Source organism: Aythya marila (genome assembly GCF_965140915.1).
Source record: "Aythya marila genome assembly, chromosome: 31".
Classification (NCBI taxonomy): Eukaryota; Metazoa; Chordata; class Aves; order Anseriformes; family Anatidae; genus Aythya; species Aythya marila.
Genome location: NC_139072.1, coordinates 348,464 through 372,438, shown reverse-complemented (window position 1 = coordinate 372,438; position 23,975 = coordinate 348,464). Strand labels below are relative to the sequence as shown.

Here is a 23,975-nt window from a genome sequence, read left to right as displayed (position 1 = left end):
GGCTGGGGGGGGGGTTATGGGGAGGGGGGGGGACCCAAAATGTGCCCCCCCCCCCTCTGGGAGGGGTTAATCCCAGGGACAGCTGCGGTGTCTGAGCCGGGGACACGCGGGGACAGCCGGGACCCCCGGGGGGGGGCAGCGTTTGGGGGGGGTCCTGAGAGCAGCACGGGGGGGGGGGCGTTGTGGGACCCCCCCAGGGGCTTTGCTCAGCCCCAAGTCCCAGTGAACCCCCCCAAATCCCAGTATAACCCCCCCAGATCCCAGTATAACCCCCCCAAACCCCAGTATAACCCCCCCAAATCCCAATGAACCCCCCCAAAGTGGTGTGCCCCCCCCAAAATCCCAGTATAACTCCCCCAAACCCCAGTACAACCCCCCCAAATCCCATTATACCCCCCCAAACCCCAGTATAACCCCCCCAAAATCCCAGTACAACCCCCCCAAAATCCCAGTACAACCCCCCCAATCCCAGTATAGCCCCCCCAAATCCCATTATACCCCCCAAACCCCAGTATAACCCCCCCAAAATCCCAGTACAACACCCCCCAATCCCAGTATAACCCCCCCAAACCCCAGTATAACCCCTCCAATCCAGTATAACCCCCCCAAACCCCAGTATAACCCCCCCAATCCCAGTATAACCCCCCCAAACCCCAGTATAACCCCAGATCCCAGTATAGCCCCCCCAGATCCCAGTATAACCCCCCCAAACCCCATCGCAGCCCCCCCCCAGCCCCCACTGTGCCCCCCCCCCAGCCCAGCGGGCAGCAGCCGGGGGGGTTGGGGGGGGGGCTGATTAGTTTGTTTTTCAGACGCGCGGATTTGGGGCTGATTAACCCTAATCCTTCACCGGGGGGGGGGGCACGGGCGGCGCAGATGGGGGCGGGGGCCGCCCGGGCCCCCCCCCTCCCCCCTTCCCACCTGGGCACCCCAAAAATTGGGGGGTTTTGGGGTCTCCGTGCTCAGCCCCGGGGCTGGATGAACCCCGGGGGGGGGGGGGGTTGGGATGGCGTGGGGGGGGCCCGAATTTATTAATTTTTTTTGGGGGGGGGCTCCCAAATTGGCTGAGGTGTCACCAAAAAGCCGGCGTCCCAAAACCCGCAGCTTTCACCCCAAATTTTGGGGGCTCCGACTCAGTGGGTGAAGCCCCCCAGACCCCCCCCCGGTGTCCAAACCCCTCCCCCAGGTCCCCCCCCCGGGCTATTTTGGAACCTTTAAGACTTGAATCCTGCCCCGGCAGAGGCCGAACCCCAAAAAGCCTGATTACACCCCAAAAATTCGGGGGGGGGGGGGGGACACACAGGTCCCTTTGCCAGCACCTTGTAACCAAATCACCTTCTTGGGGTCCTTGGGGGGCACCCCAAAATTGGGGGGGGGCTGCGGGGGGGGGCAGCTGTGCCCTGGGGGGGGTCAGGATCAATTATTTTTAGGAAAAACCCCAATTAAGTCAATTTAGGCACAAATATTGATAAAAAAACATGCATTTTTAACGATTTTTTTAAGGTTTTTGAAGTTTTTAAGCAGCGAACCCCAAAATTTCTGTTAAAGACGTGCCCCCCCCGGGGTTTTTTTTAGGGGGGGGCAACGTCCCCAGGTGCCACCCGGCCCCGTAATCCCCGCTTAGGGTGACTAACGCGGGGCCACCCGCTAAAATTAACGCCGGGGTGTCAGCAGCAATCACGTCAGCGCCCCCCCCCAGGGGGGGTAAATCCGCCCCAAACCCCCCCCCCGAAAAGGGAAAGGGACAAAAAAATAAAGAAATTGGCAAAAAGGGACCCAAAACTCCCCGTTTTTTGGGGTTTTGGCAAGGAAAGAAAAAAGGCTGGGTTAATATTTAGGGGTTTTTTATTCATTCCGTCAGCCCCGCGGGGGGGGGAGATGGGGACGCAGGTTTGGGGGCGTGGGGGGGGACGTGGGGGGGGGGGGATCGTGGCCCCCCCCTCGGGGCACGAACACGAAATCCCGGAGCTCCCCTCTCCACGCCCACACCCCCCCCCCCCCGTGATTTTTTTTTTTTTCGTGTACAAAACCGGGTTCTTTCAAAAAATATCCCACCCCCCCCCCCCCAAAAAAAAAAAAAAAAAAAAATTACCTATTTTTTCGCAGCTCGGAAAGGAAAAAAAAAAGTGTACAAAAAAAAAGGAAAACAACCCCAAAAAAACACCAAGTTTTTGTTTGTGTGTGTGTGTGTGGCTCGGGTTCTGCCTGCGGGAGAGCTCCGAGCGGGGATTTTTTTTTTTTTTGCCATGGGGGGGGCAAAAAAAGCCCCAGAAGCCCCCTGGGACCCCCCCACCCACCCTGAGGACCCCCCCCCGGGGGGGTGCTAAGCCCGCTCGCCGCGGATGCGCCGCGCCAGCTGGATGTCCTTGGGCATGATGGTGACCCTCTTGGCGTGGATGGCGCAGAGGTTGGTGTCCTCGAACAGCCCCACCAGGTACGCCTCGCTGGCCTCCTGCAGGGGGGGGGGGGAAATAATTAAAAAAGGGGGGGTTAATTAGGGTGGGGGGCACCCAGAGGGGGTGATGAAGGGGGTTGGGGGTTTTTGGGGGGGAAAAGGGGGTGGATGGGGGCGTTGGTGTCCTCGAACAGCCCCACCAGGTACGCCTCGCTGGCCTCCTGCCGGGGGGGGGGCAAAAATAATTAAAAAAGGGGGGGTTAATTAGGGTATGGGGCACCCAGAGGGGTGATGAAGGGGGTTTGGGGGGGGTTGGGGGGGAAAAGGGGGTGGATGACAGGGGGTTGGGGAGGATATCGCCGCGATATCGCCCTGATATCACCACGATATCGCCCTGATATCACCCCGATATCGCAATATCACCCTGATATCGCCCCGATATCGCCCCGACATCCCTCCAATATCGCCCCAACATCACTCCAATATCACCCCCACACCGCCCTGATATTTTCACCCCGGTAATCACCCCGATATCGCCCCGACATCGCCCCCTATCGCCCCGCCCCTATCGCGACAGCGCCCACCTGCAGCGCGCCGATGGCGGCGCTCTGGAAGCGCAGGTCGGTCTTGAAGTCCTGCGCGATCTCGCGCACCAGGCGCTGGAAGGGCAGCTTGCGGATCAGCAGCTCCGTCGACTTCTGGTACCGCCGGATCTCCCGCAGCGCCACGGTGCCCGGCCTGCACGGCGAAACCGGAGCCACACCGGAGTCACACCGGATTCGCACCCCAGTCGCACCGGAGTCACGCCAGACTCACGATGGATTCACACTAGACTCACGCTGGAATCATATCCCAGGCATACCAGATTCACACTGGAGTCACACCTGATTTGCACTGGAGTCACACTGGATTCGCACCAGAGTCACACCATATTCAGATCGGATTCACACTGGAGTTACACCAGACTCACACCGGATTCACATCCCAGGCATACCAGATTCACACCAGAGTGACACCTGATTTGCACACGATTTGGACCGGAGTCACACCAGAATCATACTGAATTCACACCGGAGGTTCTGTTTATATGGGAAAACCGGAGTCACACTGGATCCACACCGGATTCACACCAGATTTGCATCGGAGTCACACAAGATTCACGCCAGAGTCACACCGAAGTCACACCAGAGGTTCTGTTTACACGGGAAAACCGCATTCACACCGGATTCACACCGGATTCACACCGGATTCACACAAGAGGCTCTGTTTACACCGGAAAACCGCAGTCACACCGGATCCAGACCCACCCACTGGAGGCCGCAGTGGGCTCCTGGGGGTGCGATTTGTGGTGTTTTTGTGGTGTTTTCGGGGTGTTTTGTGCGGTTTTTGGGCGTTACCTATAGCGGTGGGGCTTCTTGACGCCCCCCGTGGACGGGGCGCTCTTCCGGGCCGCCTTGGTGGCCAGCTGCTTGCGCGGCGCCTTGCCGCCCGTGGACTTGCGGGCCGTCTGCTTGGTGCGGGCCATGCCGGGAGCTCGCTAGGGGCTGCTGGGGACGAGAAGGCGCCGGTGGGCCCCGGGGAACGGCCCCGGGAGCGGCCCCGCCGCCGCCAGCGCCCCGCCGCCATGTCTACCCCGGCCTCCCCGTCAGCCCGGCACTACAACCCCCAGAAGCCCCCGCGCCGCGGCGCCGCGCCCCGATTGGCCGCGCGGAGCCACGTGCCTCCCACCCAGCCCTTTCCTGATTGGCCGCCGCCGCGAGGCCAATCGGTTCGCAAACCGCCCGCAGCGCGGCCGCACCGCCCACTCCCCGCTCTGACGGACGCGCCTCGCAGCCAATCCCCTCGCGGCTCGCCGCGGGGCCCGGCGGCCAATCAGCTCGCCCGCCGCCCGCCGCCAATCAGCGGGCGGCCACACACGGAAGGCGGGACTTGGGGGCAGCGTCTCCTCAGGCGACCTCGGCGCCGAGCCGCCCCCCCCGGCCGCCGCCGCCCCCCCCCTCGCCGCCGCCACCGGGAACCGGCCCCGGCGCCGCTCCCCCGCCGCCTTTACCTACGTGCGTGGCTGGCGGCGGCCGCTGGAGCCGTTGGGAGTCCCGCGGCGGCGCTGGGGCTGCGCTCGCTCCCTTCCCGCCTTTCCCGCCAGCCCTGACAGAAAATGGCGGGCTCCCGGCGGGGCTCCTTACCCGGCATGCACCGCGCCGGGGGGGGGGGGGGAAGGAGGAGGGGGGAGGGAGGTCGGCTGAGGTGATGGCGGCCCGGCGCCATCTTGTGACCCGCCGCGGGGCTGCCCCGGGGCCGCTCCGAGCACTCCCGGTGCCTCTCCCCGGTGTTAAAACCGGCGTGAAACGGCCTCAGGGCTCGGTGGGAAGCCCGGGGCAGGGCCACGGAGGGTTGACAGGGGTCGGTGGCCCTCCCAGGGGCTGCCTCCAGGCATGGCGCCGCCGCCTCTCTCCCCACCCAAGGGGATTGCGTGTGCTGTGAATGTGGCTCCCACACCCACCTCTCCCACGACACCATAAATTTTTTCCCAAACATGTCGAAACCGCACCGATTTTCAGTGCCCTGCGGCCAGCCACGTCACCCCCATGAGTCACCTCCGCAGCAGGAGGTGGGCAAAGGGAGCGCCGGGGCCCTCCGCCCCCTAAATCCACCCCAAAATCGCTCTTTTTCCACACACATTAACATTTTGTTTTTCCATACACCTTTTCCTAACACATTAACATTTAACAACATCAGTTCTGCTCCCCATCACTACCTCAGTGAGGGTTGGCACTGGGTACAACAAACCACAAGGGCTCACGTTGATGGTGGCTAACACAGAGGATCATTAATCCTTATTTTTAATTTCCCTGCCCCATTCTGCAGAGAGAAGCCCAGCACAAGAGCTGTCCAGCCTCCTGCTCCTCCACAGCTCCAAAAACTTCAAGCAAAATCATGGGAAAAAGCAGGAGGACGAGACATTAACACATAAATCTGCGCCTGCCTCCTCGCTGTTGTCACCAGAGGGCACGCGTCCACCACAGAGAAGCCCGAGTACAACTGCAACACAGAGAGATTGCCCAATTTTCTTTTTTTTGTTTGTGTTTTTTTTTTTTTTTTTTAGGTGTAAATGCAGCCCTTTGAGTGGAGAAGATCCCGAAGCAGATCCCCGTTTCCAAAGCGGTGACAAATTCACAAATTTCCCCCCCGCTTCCAGGCTCCGCCGCGGTTCTGCTGCCTGGAGAGCCGCCAAACCCCGAGCCCAAACCCCAGCGACCGCAAAACCCAGCTCAAAGTTTCCACACTTTTTTTTTTTATTGAGAAACGTCCCCAAACGGCGGCACACTTACAGAAGGCAACTGAGGCGGCACGGCAGAAGCTCTCCGCCGAGCTGCTGTTGGGCAGAGAGGAAAAAAAAAGTTAAATTCGTGTTATTTCAGGCAAGCCCTGAGAATTGCGTGTCTCATACCTCATTAAACCCAAGCCAGGAGCGCTGCCCAACAAATAAATCTTGAATGTTGAGCCTGATTTCCTTGTGTTTCAGCCCGGCAGAAGCTTTCTGTGCGATTTAGGGGTGCGTATGAAGGCGGAATCGCTCGCCCCAGCACGCTGCCGGTGAGAGCGACCGCCTCACAAAACCAGCGGGGAGGAAAAAAAAAAAACCCAAACCCGAGGAATCCGAATAATAAAAAGAATAAAATTAAAGAAGCTGGGGTGCGAAGCTCGACGGCCGTCCGCCTCCCTCCGGCCGGCATCCTGCGCAAAGGGTCTGGAAACCGCCCGGTGTCCGCGGACGTTTCGGCGGCTCCCGTCATGGAGCGCTCGGCCGGCCCGAGCGAGGCAGACGCTCGTGGAGCTTTTTTTTGGGGGACAAAAGGGGTCAGTGGGGCTCCGGCACGGCCCCCCCACGCCGGCCCCGAGCCGAAATTACCTTCGTTAGGGCCGGTGGGGCGTCCGCCGGCGGTTATGGCAGGGAGGCCTTGATGGCGGCTACGATCTTCTGCAGCTTGGCATCGCTATCCACAAAGCCGTTGCCGTTCTGGGGGGGGAAAGACACGTGGGAGGGTGTCCCGAGGGGAAATTTGGGGGTTTAGGGGGGGGGCTGAGGGGAAACAATGGGTTTTGGGGGTGTCCTGAGGGGGAATGGTGGGGTTTGGGGGTGCCCAGAGGGGAAACAATGAGGTTTGGGGGTTACCCAAGGGGGAACAAGAGGGTTTGGGGGTGACCCAAGGGGAAATGGAGGGTTTTGGGGATGCCCTGAGGGGGAACAGTGGGGTTTGGGGGTGACCCAAAGGGAAATGGTGAGGTTTGGGGGTGTCCAGAGGGGGAACAGTGGGGTTTGGGGATGCTCGGAGGGGGAATAATGGGGTTTGGGGGTGTCTGGAGGGGGAATGGTGGGTTTTGGGGGTGCCCCGAGGGGAAACAATGGGTTTTTTGGGGGGCAGAGGGGGAATGGTGGGGTTTGGGGGTGATCCGAGGGGGAACAAGAGGGTTTGAGGGTGACCCGAGGGGAAATGGTGGGGTTTGGGGGGGGCCCAGAGGGAAACAATGGGGTTTGGGGTTGATCCTAGGGGAAACAATGGGATTTGGGGGTGCACCGAGGGGGAACAATGGGTTTTGGGGGTGCCCGGAGGTAAAACGGCAGGTTTAAGGCCATCTGGATAGAAAACAGCGTGTTTTGGGGGCGCTTGGATAGAAAACAGCTCTTTTTCTATTTTTTAAGGGTGCCGGGAAGGAAAGTGGGCCATTTTGGGGGGGTCAAGCAGAAAACGACAAATTTAGGGGTGCCATTCAGCGTGTCGGAGCCCTCTCCTCCCCCCCCCAAAAAAAAAACATTACATAAATCCCCTCAGGACGAAAAATAAACGAAGAAACCCCCCCAAAACCCCCCTTGTGGAGCCCAGGGGGGGGGTCTCGGTGTCCCCCCCCCCCCAAACCATCGTTGCCCCCGCACCTTCTTGGAGTGCACCAGGCGGCCGCCCACCGTCACCTCGAACCATCCCGTCACCTCCGGCGTCCCCTGGCCGCTCTACGGGGTGGGGGGGGGTCCTAAGAGGGTCTGGGGGGGGTCACTGGGTGCGTGGACCCCCCCCCAAAATTAAAAAACCCCCCAACTCACCACGTCCAGCATGCCGGGGAAGCGCCCCTCCAGCTCCTTCCTCAGCCGCTCGTACTGCGAAGCCAAAGCGGGGCCGTCACCCCCCGCGGGCGGGTGTTGGTTTTTTTTGGGGGAAAAAAGGGGGAAATCGGCTCACCTTGGGTCTGTAGCCTCAGGCCCCGCTGCGAGGGAGAGAGGGGGGTGTTGGGGTGAGGCGGGGGGGGCTCAGCACCCCGTTGAGCCCCCCGCTTTGAAGGGGTCTTACCAGTAGAGCACGGAGACGCGCAGCGGCATGGCGGCGGGTGCAGTGGGTGCAGTGGATGCAGTGAACGCAGTGAACGCAGTGAACGCAGTGGATGCAGTGGATGCAGTGGATGCAGTGGATGCAGTGCTCGCAGTACTCGCAGCGGCCCCAGTAGCACCAGTGGCACCAGTAGGAGCCCTGGCACCGCTGCGGTGACGATGGTGACGGCGGCGGCTGCGCGCCGGGGCCCAGCACCGCCCTCCCCTGCGCTGCAGCTCCACGCTGTTGGGGTGAAAAACGGCGAAAACGGGCAAAACGGTTAATGGAAGGGGGGTGGGCGGGGTGGGGGGGTGCACAGACCCCTTCCAAGCACACCCTGAGGGAGGGGGGTGCCGGGGGGGGGGTTGTAGGCCGGGGGGGGGGCCGTTCACATAGTAACGAGTTACATTTGCATATTAATGAGGTTAATTTACATATTAATGGGCTTCGAATCCATTATAATGAGCTTCGGTTGCAGCCCAATGAGCTGCACCAGCGGGGGGGGGGGGTGGGAGGGGGGGGGGGTCTTCCCCCTGGCCGCTTCACACCAGTCCTCCCAGTGCAGCCCTCCCAGTTCACCCAGTTTGTGGCACCAGTGCACCCAGTTCACAGCACCAGCACAACCAGTTCACAGCACCAGTGCACCCAGTGCATCTCCCAGTGCACCCAGTGCATTCCCCAGTATAGCAGTGCACCCAGTTCACAGCACCAGTGCACCCAGTGCATCTCCCAGTGCACCCAGTTCACAGCACCAGTACACCCAGTGCACCCAGTCTGCAGTACCCAGTGCACCCAGTACATTACACCAGTGCACCCAGTGCTCCCAGCTCTCAGCACCAGTGTTCCCAGTGTCCCCAGCTCACAGCACCAGTGCACCCCCAGTGCTCCCAGTGCTCCCAGCTCGCAGCACCAGTACTCTCAGTGCACCCAAGGCAACCCCAGTGCATCCAGTCTGCAGTACCAGTGCTCCCAGTGCTCCCAGTCTGCAACACCAGTGCTCCCAATGCTCCCGGTGCATTAAACCAGTGCTCCCAGTGCACCCAAGGCACCTCCCAGTGCACCCAGCTTGCAGCACCAGTGCTCCCAGTGCACCCAGTATATTACACCAGTTCTCCCAGTGCTCCCAGTGCACCCAGCTCCCAGCACCGGTGCTTCCAGTGCTCCCAGTACACCCAGCTTGCAGCACCAGTTCTCCCAGTGCTCCCAGTCTGCAGCACCAGTGCTCCCAGTTCGCATCACCAGTGCTCCCAGTGCACCCAGTGCATCACACCGGTGCACCCAATGCTCCCAGCTTCCAGCACCAGTGCTCCCAGTACACATCAACAGTGCTCCCAGTGCATCACACCGGCGCTCCCAGTGCTCCCAGCTCACCCCCCCAGTGCTCCCAGTGCTCCCAGCTGCCATCACCAACGCACCTCCCCCTTCCCTCCCTTCCCCCCCCCGCCCCCCCCCGGTACCGGCGGCTCTGCGGGGCCGCGCTGGGCGCTCCCGGGCGGCGGCGGCGGCGGCGGGGGGGGGGGGCCCGGTGGGGGTCGGGGGGGGGGGGGGAGGTTTTTTGATTTTTTTTGGGGGGGGGGGCCCAGCCCGGAGCCCCCCGCTCCCAGCGCGATGGGCGAATGGACCATCCTGGAGCGGCTGCTGGAGGCGGCGGTGCAGCAGCACTCCACCATGATCGGCAGGTGAGAGACCCCCCCCCCGGATCGGGACCCCCCCCCGGATCGGGACCCCCCCCCCGGATCGGGGGACCCCCCCCCCGGATTAAAATCCCCCAGGCTGGGACAAGGACACCCCCCCCGGATTGAGGCTCCTGCCCTAAAACCGGCCCCCCCCCCCCCTCCAAACTGGGCCCCCTCCCCCGGATCGGGAGCCTCAACCTGGGACTGGGACCCCCCCCTCAAGGATCTGGACCCCCCCAAAGGGCTGGGACCGCCCCCCCAAGGACCGGGAACCCCACCCTGGAACTGGGACCCCCACCCTGGAACTGGGACCCCCCCCAAAGGGCTGGGAACCCCCCCAAAGGAATGGGACCCCCCCAAAGGACTGGGACCCCCCCCCTCTTTGAACAGGGACCCCCTCCCCCGGATCGGAACCCCCATCCCCTTTGGACTGCCCCCCCCCTCCCCGCAAGGGTGCACAGGGTGACGCGGGGACAGGGGACAGCACCCAGGGGTGCTGGGGGGGGGACATGGGAGGGGGTAGGGCTGGGGGGGACCCCGGAGACTGGGGGGGGGAGCAGAGGGTGGGTACGAGGTGGGGGGAGGGCACACGGGTGGGGGTGGCACACGTGTTCCCGTGGCACACACGTGTGTGGGTGGCACATGCGTGTGTGGGTGGCACACACGTGTGTGTCCTGGTGGAACACGCGTGTCCCAGTGGCACACACATGTCCTGGTGGAACACGCGTGTCCCGGTGGCACACACATGTCTGGGTGGCACATACATGTCCTGGCACATGTGCCTGGGTGGGACACCCACATCCTAGTGGCACACACACATGTCCCAGTGGCGCAGGCATGTCTGGGTGGCACACACGTGTATCCTAGTGGCACACACATGTCCCAGTGGCACATACATGTCCCAGTGGCACACACATGTCCTAGTGGCACACGCACATGCATGTCACACACACACATCCCTGTGGCACACACATGTCCTGGTGGTGCACACATGTCCAGGTGACACACACGTGTCCTGGTGGCGCACACATGTTCCAGTGCCACATACATGTCTGGGTGGTGCATACATGTCCTAGTGGCACACACATGTCACACACACATCCCTGTGGCACACACATGTATATCCTAGTGGCACACATGTCCAGGTGGCACATACATGTCCGGGTAGCACACACATGTCTGGATGGCACACACGTGTATCCTAGTAGCACACACGTGTCCTGGTGGCACACACATGTATATCCTAGTAGCACACACGTGTCCAGGTGGCACATACATGTCCAGGTGGCACACACATGTCCAGGTGGCACACACGTGTTGTGGTGGCATACACGTGTATCCTAGTAGCACACATGTCCAGGTGGCACATACATGTCCAGGTGGCACACACGTGTCCAGGTGGCACACACGTGTCCGGGTGGCACACAGGTGTACCCTAGTAGCACACACGTGTCCAGGTGGCACATACATGTCCGGGTGGCACACACATGTCTGGGTGGCACACACATATCTGGATGGCACACACGTGTATCCTAGTAGCACACACATGTCCTGGTGGCACACACATGTCCAGGAGGCACATACATGTCCGGGTGGCACACACATGTCCCCGCGTGCCCCCCCCCCCTCTCCCCGTGCTCTCCGCCCCCCGGGCAGGATCCTGCTGACGGTGGTGGTGATCTTCCGCATCCTGATCGTGGCCATCGTGGGCGAGACGGTGTACGAGGACGAGCAGACCATGTTCACGTGCAACACGCTGCAGCCCGGCTGCAACCAGGCCTGCTACGACCAGGCCTTCCCCATCTCCCACATCCGCTACTGGGTCTTCCAAATCATCCTGGTCTGCACCCCCAGCCTCTGCTTCATCACCTACTCCGTGCACCAGGCCGCCAAGCAGCGCGAGCGCCGCTGCTCCTTCCTCCACCCGCTCCTCGACCGCGACCCCCGGGGGGCCGCGCGCCGCCCCCCGAAGCCCCCCGAGAAAGAGGAGGCCCCGCGGGGCTCCAAGGCGCGGCGGCAGGAGGGGATCTCGCGCTTCTACGTCATCCAGGTGGTGTTCCGCAACGCCCTGGAGATCGGTTTTTTGGCCGGGCAGTATTTTTTGTACGGTTTCCGCGTGCCGGCCATCTTCGAGTGCGGCCGCTACCCCTGCGTGAAGGAGGTGGAGTGCTACGTCTCGCGGCCCACTGAGAAGACCGTCTTCCTCGCCTTCATGTTCGCCGTCAGCGGGGTCTGCGTCCTGCTCAACCTGGCCGAGCTCAACCATTTGGGGTGGCGCAAGGTGCGGGCGGCCGTCAGGGGGGCCCGGGCGCGACGCAAATCCCTGGGGGAGCCTCGAAAAAAGGAGGCGGCGGCGGCGGCGGCAACGGCGGATGCGCCCCCGGCCCCTCCGGTGCCAGCCCTGGGACGGACGCAGTCCAGCGAGTCGGCCTACGTCTGAGAGGGACCCCCCCCCAAAAAAAAAAAAGGATTTTGGGGGTGCTGCAAGGGCGGGCGGGATCCTGCTCCTTGCCCCCCAGCTGGATTTGGGGGGTTTTGGAGGCCGCTTCCTTGCCCGACCCCAAAATTTTGGGGATTCAGCAGCCTCTTCCTTCGCCCCCCACCAGGATTTGGGGGTTTCGACAGACTCCTCGTTGCCCCCCAGCAGGATTTTGGGGTTTTGGAGGCTGCTTCCTTGCCCGACCCCAAAATTTTGGGGGTTCAGCAGCCTCTTCCTTTGCCCCCCACCAGGATTTGGGGGTTTCGACAGACTCCTCGTTGCCCCCCAGCAGGATTTGGGGGTTTTGGAGGTCTCCTCCTTGCCCAACCCCAAAAATTTTGGGGGTTCAGCAGCCTCTTCCACCCCCCCCCACCAAGATTTGGGGGTTTCGACAGACTCCTCATTGCCCCCCAGCAGGATTTTGGGGTTTTGGAGGCCTCCTCCTTGCCCAAACGCCAAAATTTTGGGGATTCAGCAGCCTTCTTCCTTCACCCCCCACCAGGATTTTGGGGTTTCGACAGCCTCCTCCTTCCCCCCCCCCCCAAATTTGGGGATGTCGGCGGCCTCCTCCTTCCCCCTCACCCATGGATTTGGGGGTTTTGGAGGTCTCCTCCTCCCCCCCCCCAAATTTGGGGGTGTCAGCAGCCTCCTCCTCGCCCCCAACACAAGGATTTGGGGGTTTCGGCAGCCTCCTGCCAGCATGGTGCAAGCAGGGAGTGGGGGGGACCCACAACCTGCGCTCTTGGGGGGGTAAATTTAATTTTGGGGGGAGGAATTTTGGGGTTAGGGGGGGAATTTGGAGTCTGGAGTGGAGAATTTGTGGTCTGGGGGGCAAAATTTGGGGTTGGGGGCGGAAGGGACTTTATTTATTTGGGGTTTTGGGGTGAAACTGGGGCTTTATTTATTGGGGGAGGGTGCAAATAAACGGGAGGCGGCTCCCAACGCCACGCTGTGCTCTCGGGGGCGACGCACGGTGCCCCCCCCGCGGCCCCCACCCCCACTTCTGCCCCCCCAACCCCCCCCCCCCAGCACTGGGATTTGCGTTCGTTAATCCGCTCGTTAATAACCCTAAAGAAGGGAAAGGGGCTGAGCCACGCACCATCTGCCGGGCCCCCCCTTCCCGGGGGGGGGCCACAAGCCCGGCTGCGGGGGCTGGACCCCCCCCCAGCCCCACAAGTCCCCCCCCAGCCCCATAAATCGCCCCCCCCCAGTTCAAACCAGGAGGCGCTGCTGGTGCAAAGGGTTTTATTGGGCCGAGGAAGCGCAGCTACAACCTGCAATAAAGAGCAGAAGGTGAGGGGGGGGGCCCCCTTAAGGCTGCCCCCCCCCCTTATAACACCCCCTGCCCCCCCCCCGGTGCCCCCACTCACGTCACTTCCCGGAAAGCTCTCTTCTCCACGTATTTCACGCGGTATTTCCTCTTGAACCTGGGGAAGAAAAAGGCTCAGAACTGGCCCCAAACCCACCCTAAAAGGGTGGGGGGCACCGGGACCCCCCCGTGGCCCCCCCCGGGACCCCCCCATCACTCACTTTGCCCTCTCCCTGGGCTCGATCAGGCTCCGCTTCTGCAGGCTCTTGAAGCGGTCGTGCACCACGCTGCCCTCGGGCTGCACCGGGGAGGGGGAAAACGACCAAAAAATGGGATTTTAGGGGGTGGGGGGCACGCCGGGAGCCCCCCCAGCCCCCTCAAACCTTTTTTGGGGGGGGGTAAATCAGCACCCTCAGCGCCCAAGCCCTCGCCCCCACGGCGAGGCCCCGGGACCCCTGGAGACCTTCACATTCCCAGCGCGGGGGCTGCGAATCCTCGTAGTGCAAGGATGGGGCTCATCACCGGGCACTGCCGCCCCCCCCTTATTAATTTAACGACCCCCCCCAGGATTTTTTTCACCCCCTTTCTCTTTCTAAAACCCACCTTGAGCGTGCGCAGGGACTCTGCCAGCTCCTCGCTCAACTGCACCTCCAGGCTGGGATCTTCATACCTATAAGGCGCAGATTCATAAACGTAACCCCCCAAAAATTAAAAATACCCCCCTAAAATTAAAAATACCCCCCCCCCAAAATTAAAAATACCCCCCCGGGGGACTCACTTGAGGCGTCCCAAGCGGCGTGGGCGGCCTTGGAGGGCTTTGAGCTTGGCCTCTCGTGCCTGGCGCCGCCGCAGCCGCTCGGCCTCCCAGCGCCGCAGCTGCCGGCGCAGCGCCCGCAGGCGGAACAGCTCCTGGCGGCCCCGGCACCGCGCCGCCTCCTGCCGCCGCCGCAGCGCCTGGGGGGGGGGCCAAAAAATTAAAAAAAAAATTAAAAAAATTTAAAAAAAGGGGTTATGGGGTTACGACGCCCCCCCTCGGGGTGTGGGTGGGTCCCTGGGAACGCCCGCAGGGAGATGGGGCGCTCCCAGGGTGCTGTGCCCCCCCCCCCACCCCAAGTCACAAAAGCCCACCCCGTGTCTCGTGTCCCCCCCCACCACAATATCCAGTGGCCCCCCCCCAGTGCCATGTGGCCCCCCCCAGCATCCCATATCCTCCCCAGTGTCCCATGCCCTCCCCAGTGCCCTATGACCCCCCCAGTGTCCTGTGGCCCCCCCCATGTCCCTTGTCCCCCCCCAGTGTCCTGTGCCCCACCCCATGGCTCCCCATTATTCTGTGCCCCCCCCAGCATCCCATATCCCCCCCCAGTGTCCCATGGCCCCCCCCCGCATGCCTGTGCCCCCCCCAGTGCCCTGTGCCCCCCCATGTCCCCCCCAATACCCAGTGTCCCCCCCAGCATCCCATATCCCCCCCCAACATTCTGTGCCCCCCCCCCCACAATATCCAGTGTCCCCCCATGTCCTGTGCCCCCCCCCAGCATCCCATGTCCCCCCCAGTGTCCTGTGGCCCCCCCATTGTCCTGTGCTCCCCCCCCCATTGTCCCATGCCCCCCCCGTGCACCCCCCATACCAGCGCTCTCGCTTCCTTCTCCCTCCTCCGCTGCCGCTCCGTTTTCTTCCCCGGCCGGGGGGGGGCCACGGCCGCTTTGGGGGGGTCCTGGGGGGCTGCCCCCCCCTCTTCTTCCTCCTCCTTTTTCTCCTCCTCCTCCTCCTCGCCCCCCGACTCCTCCAGCAGCCCCTCGCACTGCTCCTGGAACACCATCTCCTGGGGGGGGGGGGCGAGGAAACGTCAGGACCCCCCCAAAAAATTCCTCAGGGTGAGGAAATTTTATTGGGGGGGGGGTCTCACCGCGGTGGGGGCCTCGGTGGCGGGGGGGAGGCTGAGCTGCCGCTCCACCTTCTCCTCCTCCCTCTTCTTCCTCACCTCCACCTCGTGGGCTCGCAGCAGCAGCGCCTGGGGGTGGGTTTTTTTTTCGTGGGGGGGTTATTTAGGACCCCCCCACACTCCATTTGAGCCCCCCCAAGTCCGTTTGAGCCCCCCCCTTAAACCTGGTGGTCCTCAAAGGTGGGGTTGTAGGAGCCCCCCGGGGCGATGACCTCCACGGCGGGGACCTCCGAGGGTTTCTTCTGCAGCCTGGGGGGGCGCTGGGGGGGGAAAAAAAACACAATAAGGGGTCCTGCAGGGCTGTGCGCCCCCCCCGGGACCCCCCCCCATAATTTTGGGGGCTCACCTTCACCCTCTGCTTCTTGGTCTCCTGCAGGAACCAGCTGTCCTGCCCCGCCAGCGCCCGATCCAGGGGGTCTGCGGGGACAGCGCACCCCCAAATGTGACCCCCCCAAACCCCAAAAAACGCCGGGGGGGGGGCCAAAAACCACGGGAAGGATTAGGGGAGACCCCAACTAAATGTTTTAATAAATTGGGGGGGGGGAAATCCCTGTATTGATTCATTTTTTGTGCTATGGGGGGGGGGGAAATGGACCAGGGACAGAGCGCCCTGAATTTGGCCCCCCCCAAAACCCCACAAAAAGCTCGGGGGGGGCAAAAACCATGGGAAAAATTAGGAGAGACCCCAATAAAATATTTTAATAAATCGGAGGGGGGAAATCCCACCAATAAATCATTTTTTGTGTCTTTGGGGGGGTAGACAGATCAAGGCCAACCCCATTTTTTAACCAAACCCCGAAGTTGATGGCGTTTGTACCAAAACCACCCAAAATAACCCCCAAAAAAACGCCCCCCCCAGGTTTTACCACTCACTGTTTTCTGCCCAGATGTCGTAGAAGTCGCGGGAGGGGTCCAGGAGCCCTTTTTCCAGGGGTTTTTCCCTGGGGGGGGGCGCAGCCCGCAGCCGTGCCCGCAGCAGGCGCTCGGCGCGGGGCAGGACGCCGCGCTGCTCCAGCCGCTCCCAAAACTGCCTCCGCCGCCTCTCCTTGCCCCCGTTGGGGACCTGGTAGGCCAAAATACTGCGGGGGGGCACAAACGTCAGCGGGGGGGGCTCCCCGAGGCGCCCCCCCCGGTTTTTGGGACCCCCCCAAGCTCACTTTTTGGGCGCTGGCACCTTGGAGTCGGGGCGCAGGAGGAGGTCGATGTGCAGGGGCTTCTCCCGGCCCTTGTTCAGCTTCAGGTCTGAAAAGGGGGGGCAAAACGTCACCCCAAAATGCCGGGGGGGTGCCGGGGGGGCTTCTCGGGGTGCCCCCCCCTCAATAAATCCGTGCTTACCCTTCTCAGCGTTGCCTGTGTCCACGAAGAAGAGCCCCTCGTCCGGCTGCTCCGCGATGAGACCCCTGGGGGAACAGCCCCAGTCACCACCCAGGGGGGCCAGGACTCCCCCCCAGACCCTCCTGAACCCCCCCCAGACCCTCCCCAAGACATTGGAGCCCCCAAACCTCTCCCAATGCCCCCAAAGCCGCCCCCCAGGCCCCCCCTCGAACCCTCAGGACCCCCCAAGACCACTCAGAACCCCCTCAAGACCCCCAGGACTCCCCAGGCCCCCTCCCCAACTCCCCAGGACCTCCCCCCCCAACCCCTCAAGACCCCCCAGCCCCCTCAGGACCCCCCCAGAATCCCCCAGCCCCCCCCCCCCCCCGACCCCTCAACCCCTCTTAGGACCCTCCCAGCCCCCCCCAGCCCCCCCAGCCCCCTCCCTGACCCCTCAGGACCCCCCCAAGCCCCTCAGGACCCCCTCACAGACCCCTCACCCCCCCCTCCATCCCCCTCAGGACCCCCCAAGCCCCCCCCAAAGCCCCTCAGCCCCCACAGGACCCCCCCAGAATTCCCCAGCCCCCCCCCAGACCCCTCAGCCCCCCTCCAGCCCCTTCCCAGCCCCCTCAGGACCCCCCAAAGCCCCTCAGGCCCCCCCCCTCACCCCGTGACGCGCTGCTGCAGGGCCACATCCTCCAGGAAGTCGCCGATCTCGCGGCCCAGCCGCGCCTCGGGGCCGGCCCAGCGCTTCCAGCCCTTTTTGCGGTTCCGGGAGCCGCGGGGCCGCCGCCGGCCGCTGCCGGGGTCCCGGGCCCCGGGGGTGAGCGGCAGGAACGAGGCGGCCGCCGCCATCTTGGAAAGGAAAAGGCCGCGCCGCGCGCCGCGCCGGAAGAGACGGAGGGGCGCTTCCGGCCGCCATGGTGGTGAGGGCGCGGGGAAGGCGGCGGGCGCCATCTTGGGGAGGTCAGGAGTCTTTTTGGGAGGGTAGGCGCCCTCTTGGGGAGGTCGAGAGTCGTTTTAGGACATTGAGCGCCATCTTGAGGGGGTCAAGAGTCATTTTGGGAGGACAGGCGCCGCTTTGGGGAGGTCGAGAGTCATTTTAGGAGAACGATCGCCATCTTGGGGAGGTCGGGAGTCATGGGTTGGGCCTGAGCGCCATCTTGGGGAGGTCGGGAGTCATTTTAGGACGGTGAGCGCCATCTTGGGAAGGTCGAGAGTCATCTTGGGGTGGCGGGCGCCATCTTGAGAAGGTCTACAGTCACTTGGTAGGTTAGACGCCATCTTGGGAGGGGCAGGCGCCATCTTGGGAGGGGCAGGCGCCATCTTGGGGAGGTTTCGTGTGCCCCCCACCCCCAAATGCGCCCCCCCCGCCCCAGTTGTGCCCCCCCCGCACACACACAAACGTGTGAAGCCCCCCCCCAGCCCCCTCCCGTGTTTTTTTTTGGGGCGCTGACAACCGCTGTGCACGCACCCACCGACACGGCCTACGCGTGTGCCCGCAGCCCTGGCCGTGCCCCCACCCGCCTGTGGAGCCCCCCCAACCCATGAGCCCCCCGCACCCCCATGTGCAAGCCCCCTGACCCTCAACCACCTCACACACCCACGTGCAAGCCCCCCCACCCTCTATAACACCCTGGTGCAAGCCCCCCAACCACCTCTCACACCCATGTGCAAGCCCCCCCACCCCCTCTACCATACCTGAGCCCCCCCCACACCTATATGCAAGCCCCCCCATCCCCTCTATCACCCAGAAACACCCCCATGTGTGAGCCCCCCCACTCTCAAACACCTCTCACACCCCCATGCAAGCCCCCCCACCCCCTCTATCACCCAGGAACACCCCCATATGCGACCCCCAACCCCCTCTCCCACCCCACGCACAACCCCCCACCCTCTTCACCCCCCCCCCCACCCCCCAAAAACACCCCCTAGGGCGCAAACCACCTCCTCCTCTCCCTTTTTTTTTTTTTTTTTTTTTTTTTTTTTTTAAATTCCCCCCCAGGGCTACTCCGCCGAGCCCTTTTGGCGCCGCTTGGAGGGGGGCACGAGGGAACGGGGCAGGTCGGCCGGCAGCCCCCGGCCCTCCAGCTTGGCCCCGATCAAATGGCCAGCCAGGGCGAACTCCTCGGCGTCCAGCATCCCGTCGCGGTCCACGTCGCTCAGCTGCCAGATGCGGCCCAGCACGGAGCTGGGCAGTTTGCTGCTCACCATCCAGCCCCGCGCCTGCCTCCCGCTCAGCTTCCCCCCCAGCGGCGCCAGCCCGTAGAAGATCTCGTCGTACTTGGCCTTGTCCTTCGTCACCACCCACTCGTCGCCTTCCTCCCCGCCGGCCTCGTCTTCCTCCTCGCCCTCTACGAAAGGGCCGTGGCGGGTGCCTTCGAAAGCCCCCCCCTGCACCCCCAGCTCGGGCGCCTCCAGCTCCTCCTGGCGCAGCAGCGGCATCAGCGCGGCGATGTCGCGGGTCAGCAGCTCGTCCAGCGCCTCCAGCATCCGCGGCTTCAGCGAGGGGAAGCGGGCGAAGTCGTGCACCAGCAGCTGCTCCTGGGGAGGGCAGGGGGGTCACATCCCTTCCATAACCCCCCCCCCGTTAAATCCTTTTTGCCCCCATCCAGCACCCACCTGCATCCTGGCGCAGTCGGGGAAGTCGCCCGGGGGGATGTGGTGCTCCAGCTGGATGCGGGCGAAGATGACGGGGAGCTTGGCGATGAGCTGCTTCTTCTTGTTGTCCTTGCCGAAAACGGACGGCATCTCCTTCTTCAGGTGGCTGATGATGTGCGCGTGCACCTGCGGGGGGGGCGCAGAGGTCGCGTCGGGGGGTTGGGGGGGCGCTGGGGGGCACTGGGGGGATGCTGTGGGGCAGGGGGTGGCGTGGACGCGGTGTGGGGAGGACAGAGCAGAGGGAATGTGGGCATGGAGATGGCCTGAAGCCCCAGGACACTCAGGGGGACAGTTGAGAGAGCCAATCCCAATCCCAATCCCAGTCCCATTCCTAGTCCCGATTCCAGTCCCTATCCCAATCCCAATCCCAATTACCAGTCCCCATCCCATTCCTGATCCCAGTCCCGATCCCAATTCCAGTCCCTATCCCAGTCCTGACTCCAATTCCAATCCCCACCCCAATCCTAGTCCCAATCCTAGTCCCAATCCTGATCCTAGTCCCAGTCCCAATTCCAATCCTGACCAGTCCCGATTCCAATCCCAATCCCAGTTCCAGTCTCGGTTCTAGTCCCAGTCCCAATCCCAATACCCACCCCAATCCCAATCCTATTCCCATTCCTATTCCTATTCCCAGTCCCTATCGCAGTCCCAGTCCTAATACCCACCCCAATCCCATTCCCATTCCTATTCCCACTTCCAGTCCCAATCCCAGTCCTATTTTCATTCCCATTCCTATTCCCAATCCCAGTCCCAATACCCACCCCAATCCCATTCCCATTCCTATTCCCAGTTCCAGTCCCAATCCCAGTCCCAATATCCACCCCAATCCCAGTCCCATTCCTATTTGCAGTCCCAGTCCTGATCCCAGTCCCAATTCCAACCCCACTCCCAGCCCCCAATCCCAGTCCCAGTCCCCATCCCAGTCCCGCTGCCGTCCCCATTCCCACCCCGCCCCATCCCGTCCCCGCTCAGCGCCGCTGGGCCCCGGCCGGATGCGGCGCACAAAGAGCCGCGGCCGCAGGTGGCCGGAAGAGATAAGGCAGAGCCGGGGGGGGGGGGGCAGAAAGGAGACGGCAAAAATCCCCCCCCACCCCCACCCCCGCACCCCCCCCTCTCTCTGACATCCGCCTGCACCCCCGTGGCCCCCCCAAAACCCCTAAAACAGCCCCAAAATCCTGGGGGGCACCGCGGTGAGGGGGGGATGGCGGGGACGGGACGGGGACGGGGGGCGGCCGTGTTAATTATCCCAGGCCATATTAATTATCCCAGGCCATATTAATTATCCCAGGCTGTATTAATTAATTATCCCAGGCCGTATTAATTAATTATACCAGGCCGTGTTGATTATCCTGGGCTGTGTTGATTATCCTGGATCATGTTAATTATTCCGGGCCATGTTGATTAGCCCAGGCCATATTGATTATCCCAGGCCATGTTAATTGTCCCAGGACACGTTAATTATCCCAGGACATGTTGATTATCCCAGGCCGTTATAATTATCCCGGGTTGTGTTGATTATCCCAGGCCATATTAATTATCCCAGGCCATATTAATTATCCCGGGCCGTATTGATTATCCCGGGCCATACTGATTATCCCGGGCCATACTGATTATCCCGGGCCACGTTGATTATCCCAGGCCACGTTAATTATCCCAGGCCACGTTAATTACCCCACAACTAGCCATCAGAAGGGCTCAGCCTCGCAGGAAACCCCTAAGGAAGCCCCCAGCTGCAGGACTCATCCAGCCCCCCCAGGAAACCCCCTCCTCGCCCTACCGACGCTCACCCTAACGAGGCGCGCTCTCTTGACGAGGTCGTTGAGCTTCCTGAGGGCGGAATTTCGGGGCAGGTTCTGGATGTCCCGGAACAAGTCCTGCTCCTCCAGCTCGAAGAGCTGCCGGTTGTCGGCGATCAGCAGGGGCTCGGACCAGAAGGAGCCGATGAAGACGCGCAGCACCTCGGGGGTGTTGAACACCTTCCCCAGGGACCACATCAGCGCCCCGTAGACCCGCATCAGCTGCTGGGTCTCCACCATGTCGGCCTTGTTCAGGACCACCCGGATCTTGTCCTCGTTGCCCTTCAGGGCCCGGATGGCCTCGGAGAACTCGTCCGAGATCTCCAGCTTGTGGGCGTCGAAGAGGAGGATGATGAGGTCCACGCGCTCGGCGAACCACTGCAGCACGGCCGGGAAGTCGTAGCCTAAAAGTTTAGGGGGTTTTAGGGGGTGATGTGGGAGGTTTGGGGTCTCCCCCCCCACCACCACCGGTGCTCACGGGGTTGGGGGTATCGGGAAATGGGGTGGGGGGGGGGTGGGTGATGCCCCCTCCTGCAGGGGGGGTGCAGGAGGGGAGTCCGGCCCCAATCCCTGACCCCAAGCCTAATCCTAAACCTATACCCGAATCCTAAATGTTTGAATTAAACCTTTAAGTTAAATTTTTAAATTAAATTAAATCCTAAACCTTAATCCCAGCTCCAACGCTAAACCCCAAACCAAAATTCAGCCCCAACGCCAAAGCCTAACCCTAAATGCAACCCCAACCCTAAACCCTGAATTTAGCCCTGACCCTAAATTTATCCCCGACCCTAAACTCAACCCCAAATCTCAACCCCAATCCTAAACCCTAACCCCAACCCTAAACTCAACCCTAACCCTAAATGCAACCCCAAACCTAAATCCTAATCCTAGCCTGACCCTAAATTTAGCCCTGACCCTAAACTCAACCCCAAAGCCAACCCCAACCCCAAACTTAACCCTGACCCTAAACCCTGACCCTAAATACGACCCCAACCCTAAACCCTAAACTTAACCCTAACCCTAAACTCAGCCCCGACCCCCCCCACGACATCCCACTTGGGGGGGCTCCTGCAATGGGGGGGGGGGGTCCTGCAATGGGGGGGTCCAGCTAACGGGGTTTTGTATGGCCACCCCCTTCCTTGCACCCCATGAGACCCCCCCAGCCCCCCCAGGCTCCCTCCTCGCCCCCGTGCAGCGTCCCCATGGGGCTCAGGGGTCACCGGGTTGCCCCCCGCCCCCCCCTTACCCCCCCCTCATGCCCCCCCCGTGCCCTTTACCAGCGCCCGGCCCCCGCTGCCCCCCCCAGAACCCCCCCAAGCTGCCAAATCCTGCAAAAAATCACCAAAAAAGGCAACGCGGCGGGGCCTGGGAACGGGCTCGCGTCCCCCCCCCCGATCCCAATCCCGACCCCGACCCCGTCCCAAACCCATTTTGAGCCCCCCCCCTCCCCACTTTGTGCCCCCCCCCACAACTTTTTGCCCCCCCCCCCGTGCATTCCGCAGGGGGGAGCGCCCGGGAGGGGCGGAATTTGGCTTTGGCCCCATCCAGCCCAACCCGGGCCCCCCCCCGGCCCCCCCCCCCCGGCCCCCATGGGACCAATTTCAGCCGGGGGGGGTCCCCTCCGGCCAAGCCCCCCCCCCCCCCATCAGCCCTTCCAGCGGGGCCGCTGCCAGGACTCTTGGCAGGGGCCGAGGATTTCGGGGTGGGGAAGGAAGGGGGGGGCCGAGGGGGGGGGGACAAAAGGGGGGGGGCGCGGGGGGGGGCACAGCCTCCGCCATGGGACAGAAGGGAAGCTGGTGGCAGCCCCCCCCCAAAAAAAAAAACACCCCACCCCCCCTGCCACTTTCCAGAAGGGGGGGCGCGGGTGCTCCCAACCCCATGGCCCCCCCCCTCGGTGCTGTTTTTTTTGTTTGTTTGTTTGTTTTTTTGGGGGGGGGGCAGTTCCCCCCCCCCCCCATCCTTGCGCCACCCCTGGGCGCTGCCGCCCTTGGCAGCGCTCGCTGGGCACCACCCTTGGCACCCGGGCGCCTTTCGCAACCCCCCCGGGCCCCCCCCCACCGAACTTTCTCCTCCTGCCCCCCCCCTCTTTTTTTTTTTTCTGTGCCCCCCCCGGCACCCCAATTAGCTCCCCCCACCCTTAGCACCTTGCTTAGCACCCCCCAGCACCCCAATTTATCCCCCCCCCCCTTAGCACCCTGCTACGTTTTGGTGCCCCCCCGACACCCCAACCCGTTCACGCCCCCAATTAACGCCCCCCCCAATTAACGCCCCCCCCTTGGAGCCCTAATTACCCCCCCCATTAACACCCTGCAACTTCCCCCCCCCCAGCACCCTAATTAATCCCCCCTAGCACCCTAATTACCCCCCCATCACCCTCCTACACCCCCCTTGCACCCCAATTATCTTCACCCCCCCCTTAACACCCTAATTAAGCCCCCCCATTAACACCCCAATTAATTACCCCCCCCTTTCCCCCCCCATACCCTTTCCCCCCCCCACCCCCTCACCCACCCCTCTATACCCTATACCCCCCCTCCCCACACTTTTTCTCCCCCCCCCCTATATTTCTCACCCCCCCAATATTTTTCCTGCCCCCCCCCCGGGTATTTTTCACCCCCCCCCCTAATTTTTTGCCCCCCCCCGTACCGCGGCAGACGCGCTGCTTGGCCCCCGAGAGGATGCCGGGGGTGTCGATGATGCTGATGCTCTCCAGCACCTGGTTGGGGAGGTGGGCGCACATAAACCTGGGGGGGGGGGGGGGCACGATCATTTATTTATTTATTTTTTTTTTTTTGGGGGGGGGGGCACCTTAATTCCTCCCCCCCTGCCACTGCCCACGGCTCTGACGCCGTCTTTCCGAGGCGGCCCCCCGGGGGGGGGGGGGGGGCCTGGCGCTGGGACAGGAGCTGGGGCTGCATTCCTGAGGCCTCACTCATCCCCCCCCCCGTGCCCCCCCCCGGGTGTGAGAAACTGGGGGTGGGAGGGGGTGCAGTCAGTGGGGGGGGCACCACGGGGACCCCCCCACGATGGAAGTGGGGTGTGGAAC

General features: G+C 62.8%; 4 protein-coding genes across 7 annotated transcripts in view; 1 reads left to right on the top strand and 3 right to left on the bottom strand.

Annotated features, from left to right (window-relative positions):
* Positions 1-2,086: 2,086 nt before the first annotated feature.
* LOC309888897 (histone H3.3A) lies at positions 2,087-4,592 on the bottom strand. 4 transcript variants are annotated; one of them, XM_082781531.1, is made up of 4 exons: positions 4,446-4,590; positions 3,793-3,939; positions 2,980-3,133; positions 2,087-2,452 (listed from the first exon to the last, which is right to left on the bottom strand). In XM_082781531.1, the coding sequence occupies exons 2-4, from the start codon at positions 3,918-3,920 to the stop codon at positions 2,324-2,326; spliced, it is 411 nt and encodes a 136-aa protein (XP_082637657.1). In that variant the 5' UTR covers positions 3,921-3,939; positions 4,446-4,590; the 3' UTR covers positions 2,087-2,323. The 4 variants fall into 4 exon arrangements, with proteins under 4 accessions (XP_082637657.1, XP_082637658.1, XP_082637655.1 ...); XM_082781532.1 differs by having other exon boundaries at positions 4,450-4,579; XM_082781529.1 differs by having other exon boundaries at positions 2,088-2,452; positions 3,793-3,942; positions 4,446-4,592.
* A 4,754-nt stretch (positions 4,593-9,346) lies between these two features.
* Positions 9,347-12,004, top strand: LOC309888884 (gap junction delta-2 protein-like). The gene is made up of 2 exons (XM_082781505.1): positions 9,347-9,434; positions 11,088-12,004. The coding sequence occupies exons 1-2, from the start codon at positions 9,364-9,366 to the stop codon at positions 11,869-11,871; spliced, it is 855 nt and encodes a 284-aa protein (XP_082637631.1). The 5' UTR covers positions 9,347-9,363; the 3' UTR covers positions 11,872-12,004.
* A 1,137-nt stretch (positions 12,005-13,141) lies between these two features.
* On the bottom strand, positions 13,142-17,444 carry NOP53 (NOP53 ribosome biogenesis factor). The gene is made up of 13 exons (XM_082781492.1): positions 17,140-17,444; positions 16,494-16,558; positions 16,316-16,400; positions 16,032-16,237; positions 15,505-15,575; positions 15,323-15,418; positions 15,123-15,227; positions 14,844-15,038; positions 13,998-14,173; positions 13,823-13,889; positions 13,441-13,517; positions 13,281-13,337; positions 13,142-13,184 (listed from the first exon to the last, which is right to left on the bottom strand). Exons 1-13 carry the CDS (start codon positions 17,427-17,429, stop codon positions 13,178-13,180), a joined length of 1,497 nt encoding a protein of 498 aa, XP_082637618.1. The 5' UTR covers positions 17,430-17,444; the 3' UTR covers positions 13,142-13,177.
* A 1,004-nt stretch (positions 17,445-18,448) lies between these two features.
* EHD2 (EH domain containing 2) overlaps positions 18,449-23,975 on the bottom strand; it is a 6,503-nt gene continuing 976 nt past the window's right edge. The window contains exons 2-5 of the mRNA XM_082781568.1: positions 23,576-23,673; positions 20,921-21,333; positions 19,095-19,259; positions 18,449-19,016 (exon numbers count right to left, since the gene is read on the bottom strand). Coding sequence (XP_082637694.1) covers positions 18,480-19,016; positions 19,095-19,259; positions 20,921-21,333; positions 23,576-23,673 — 1,213 coding nt within the window. The 3' untranslated portion in view covers positions 18,449-18,479. The remainder of the gene's footprint in view (positions 19,017-19,094; positions 19,260-20,920; positions 21,334-23,575; positions 23,674-23,975) is intronic.

Coding starts and splice junctions, on each gene's coding strand:
- LOC309888884 (XM_082781505.1), top strand. CDS start 9,364: ATGGGCGAATGGACCATCCTGGAGCGGCTGCTGGAGGCGGCGGTGCAG. Junction 9,435..11,087: donor CACTCCACCATGATCGGCAG/GTGAGAGACCCC, acceptor CCCCCCGGGCAG/GATCCTGCTGACGGTGGTGG.
- NOP53 (XM_082781492.1), bottom strand. CDS start 17,429: ATGGCGCCCGCCGCCTTCCCCGCGCCCTCACCACCATGGCGGCCGGAA. Junction 16,238..16,315: donor AAGGTGCCAGCGCCCAAAAA/GTGAGCTTGGGG, acceptor GCCCCCCCGCAG/TATTTTGGCCTACCAGGTCC. Junction 15,576..16,031: donor CGACATCTGGGCAGAAAACA/GTGAGTGGTAAA, acceptor CTGTCCCCGCAG/ACCCCCTGGATCGGGCGCTG.
- LOC309888897 (XM_082781529.1), bottom strand. CDS start 3,920: ATGGCCCGCACCAAGCAGACGGCCCGCAAGTCCACGGGCGGCAAGGCG. Junction 3,134..3,792: donor AAGAAGCCCCACCGCTATAG/GTAACGCCCAAA, acceptor TTCGCCGTGCAG/GCCGGGCACCGTGGCGCTGC. Junction 2,453..2,979: donor CCGCCATCGGCGCGCTGCAG/GTGGGCGCTGTC, acceptor CCCCCCCTGCAG/GAGGCCAGCGAGGCGTACCT.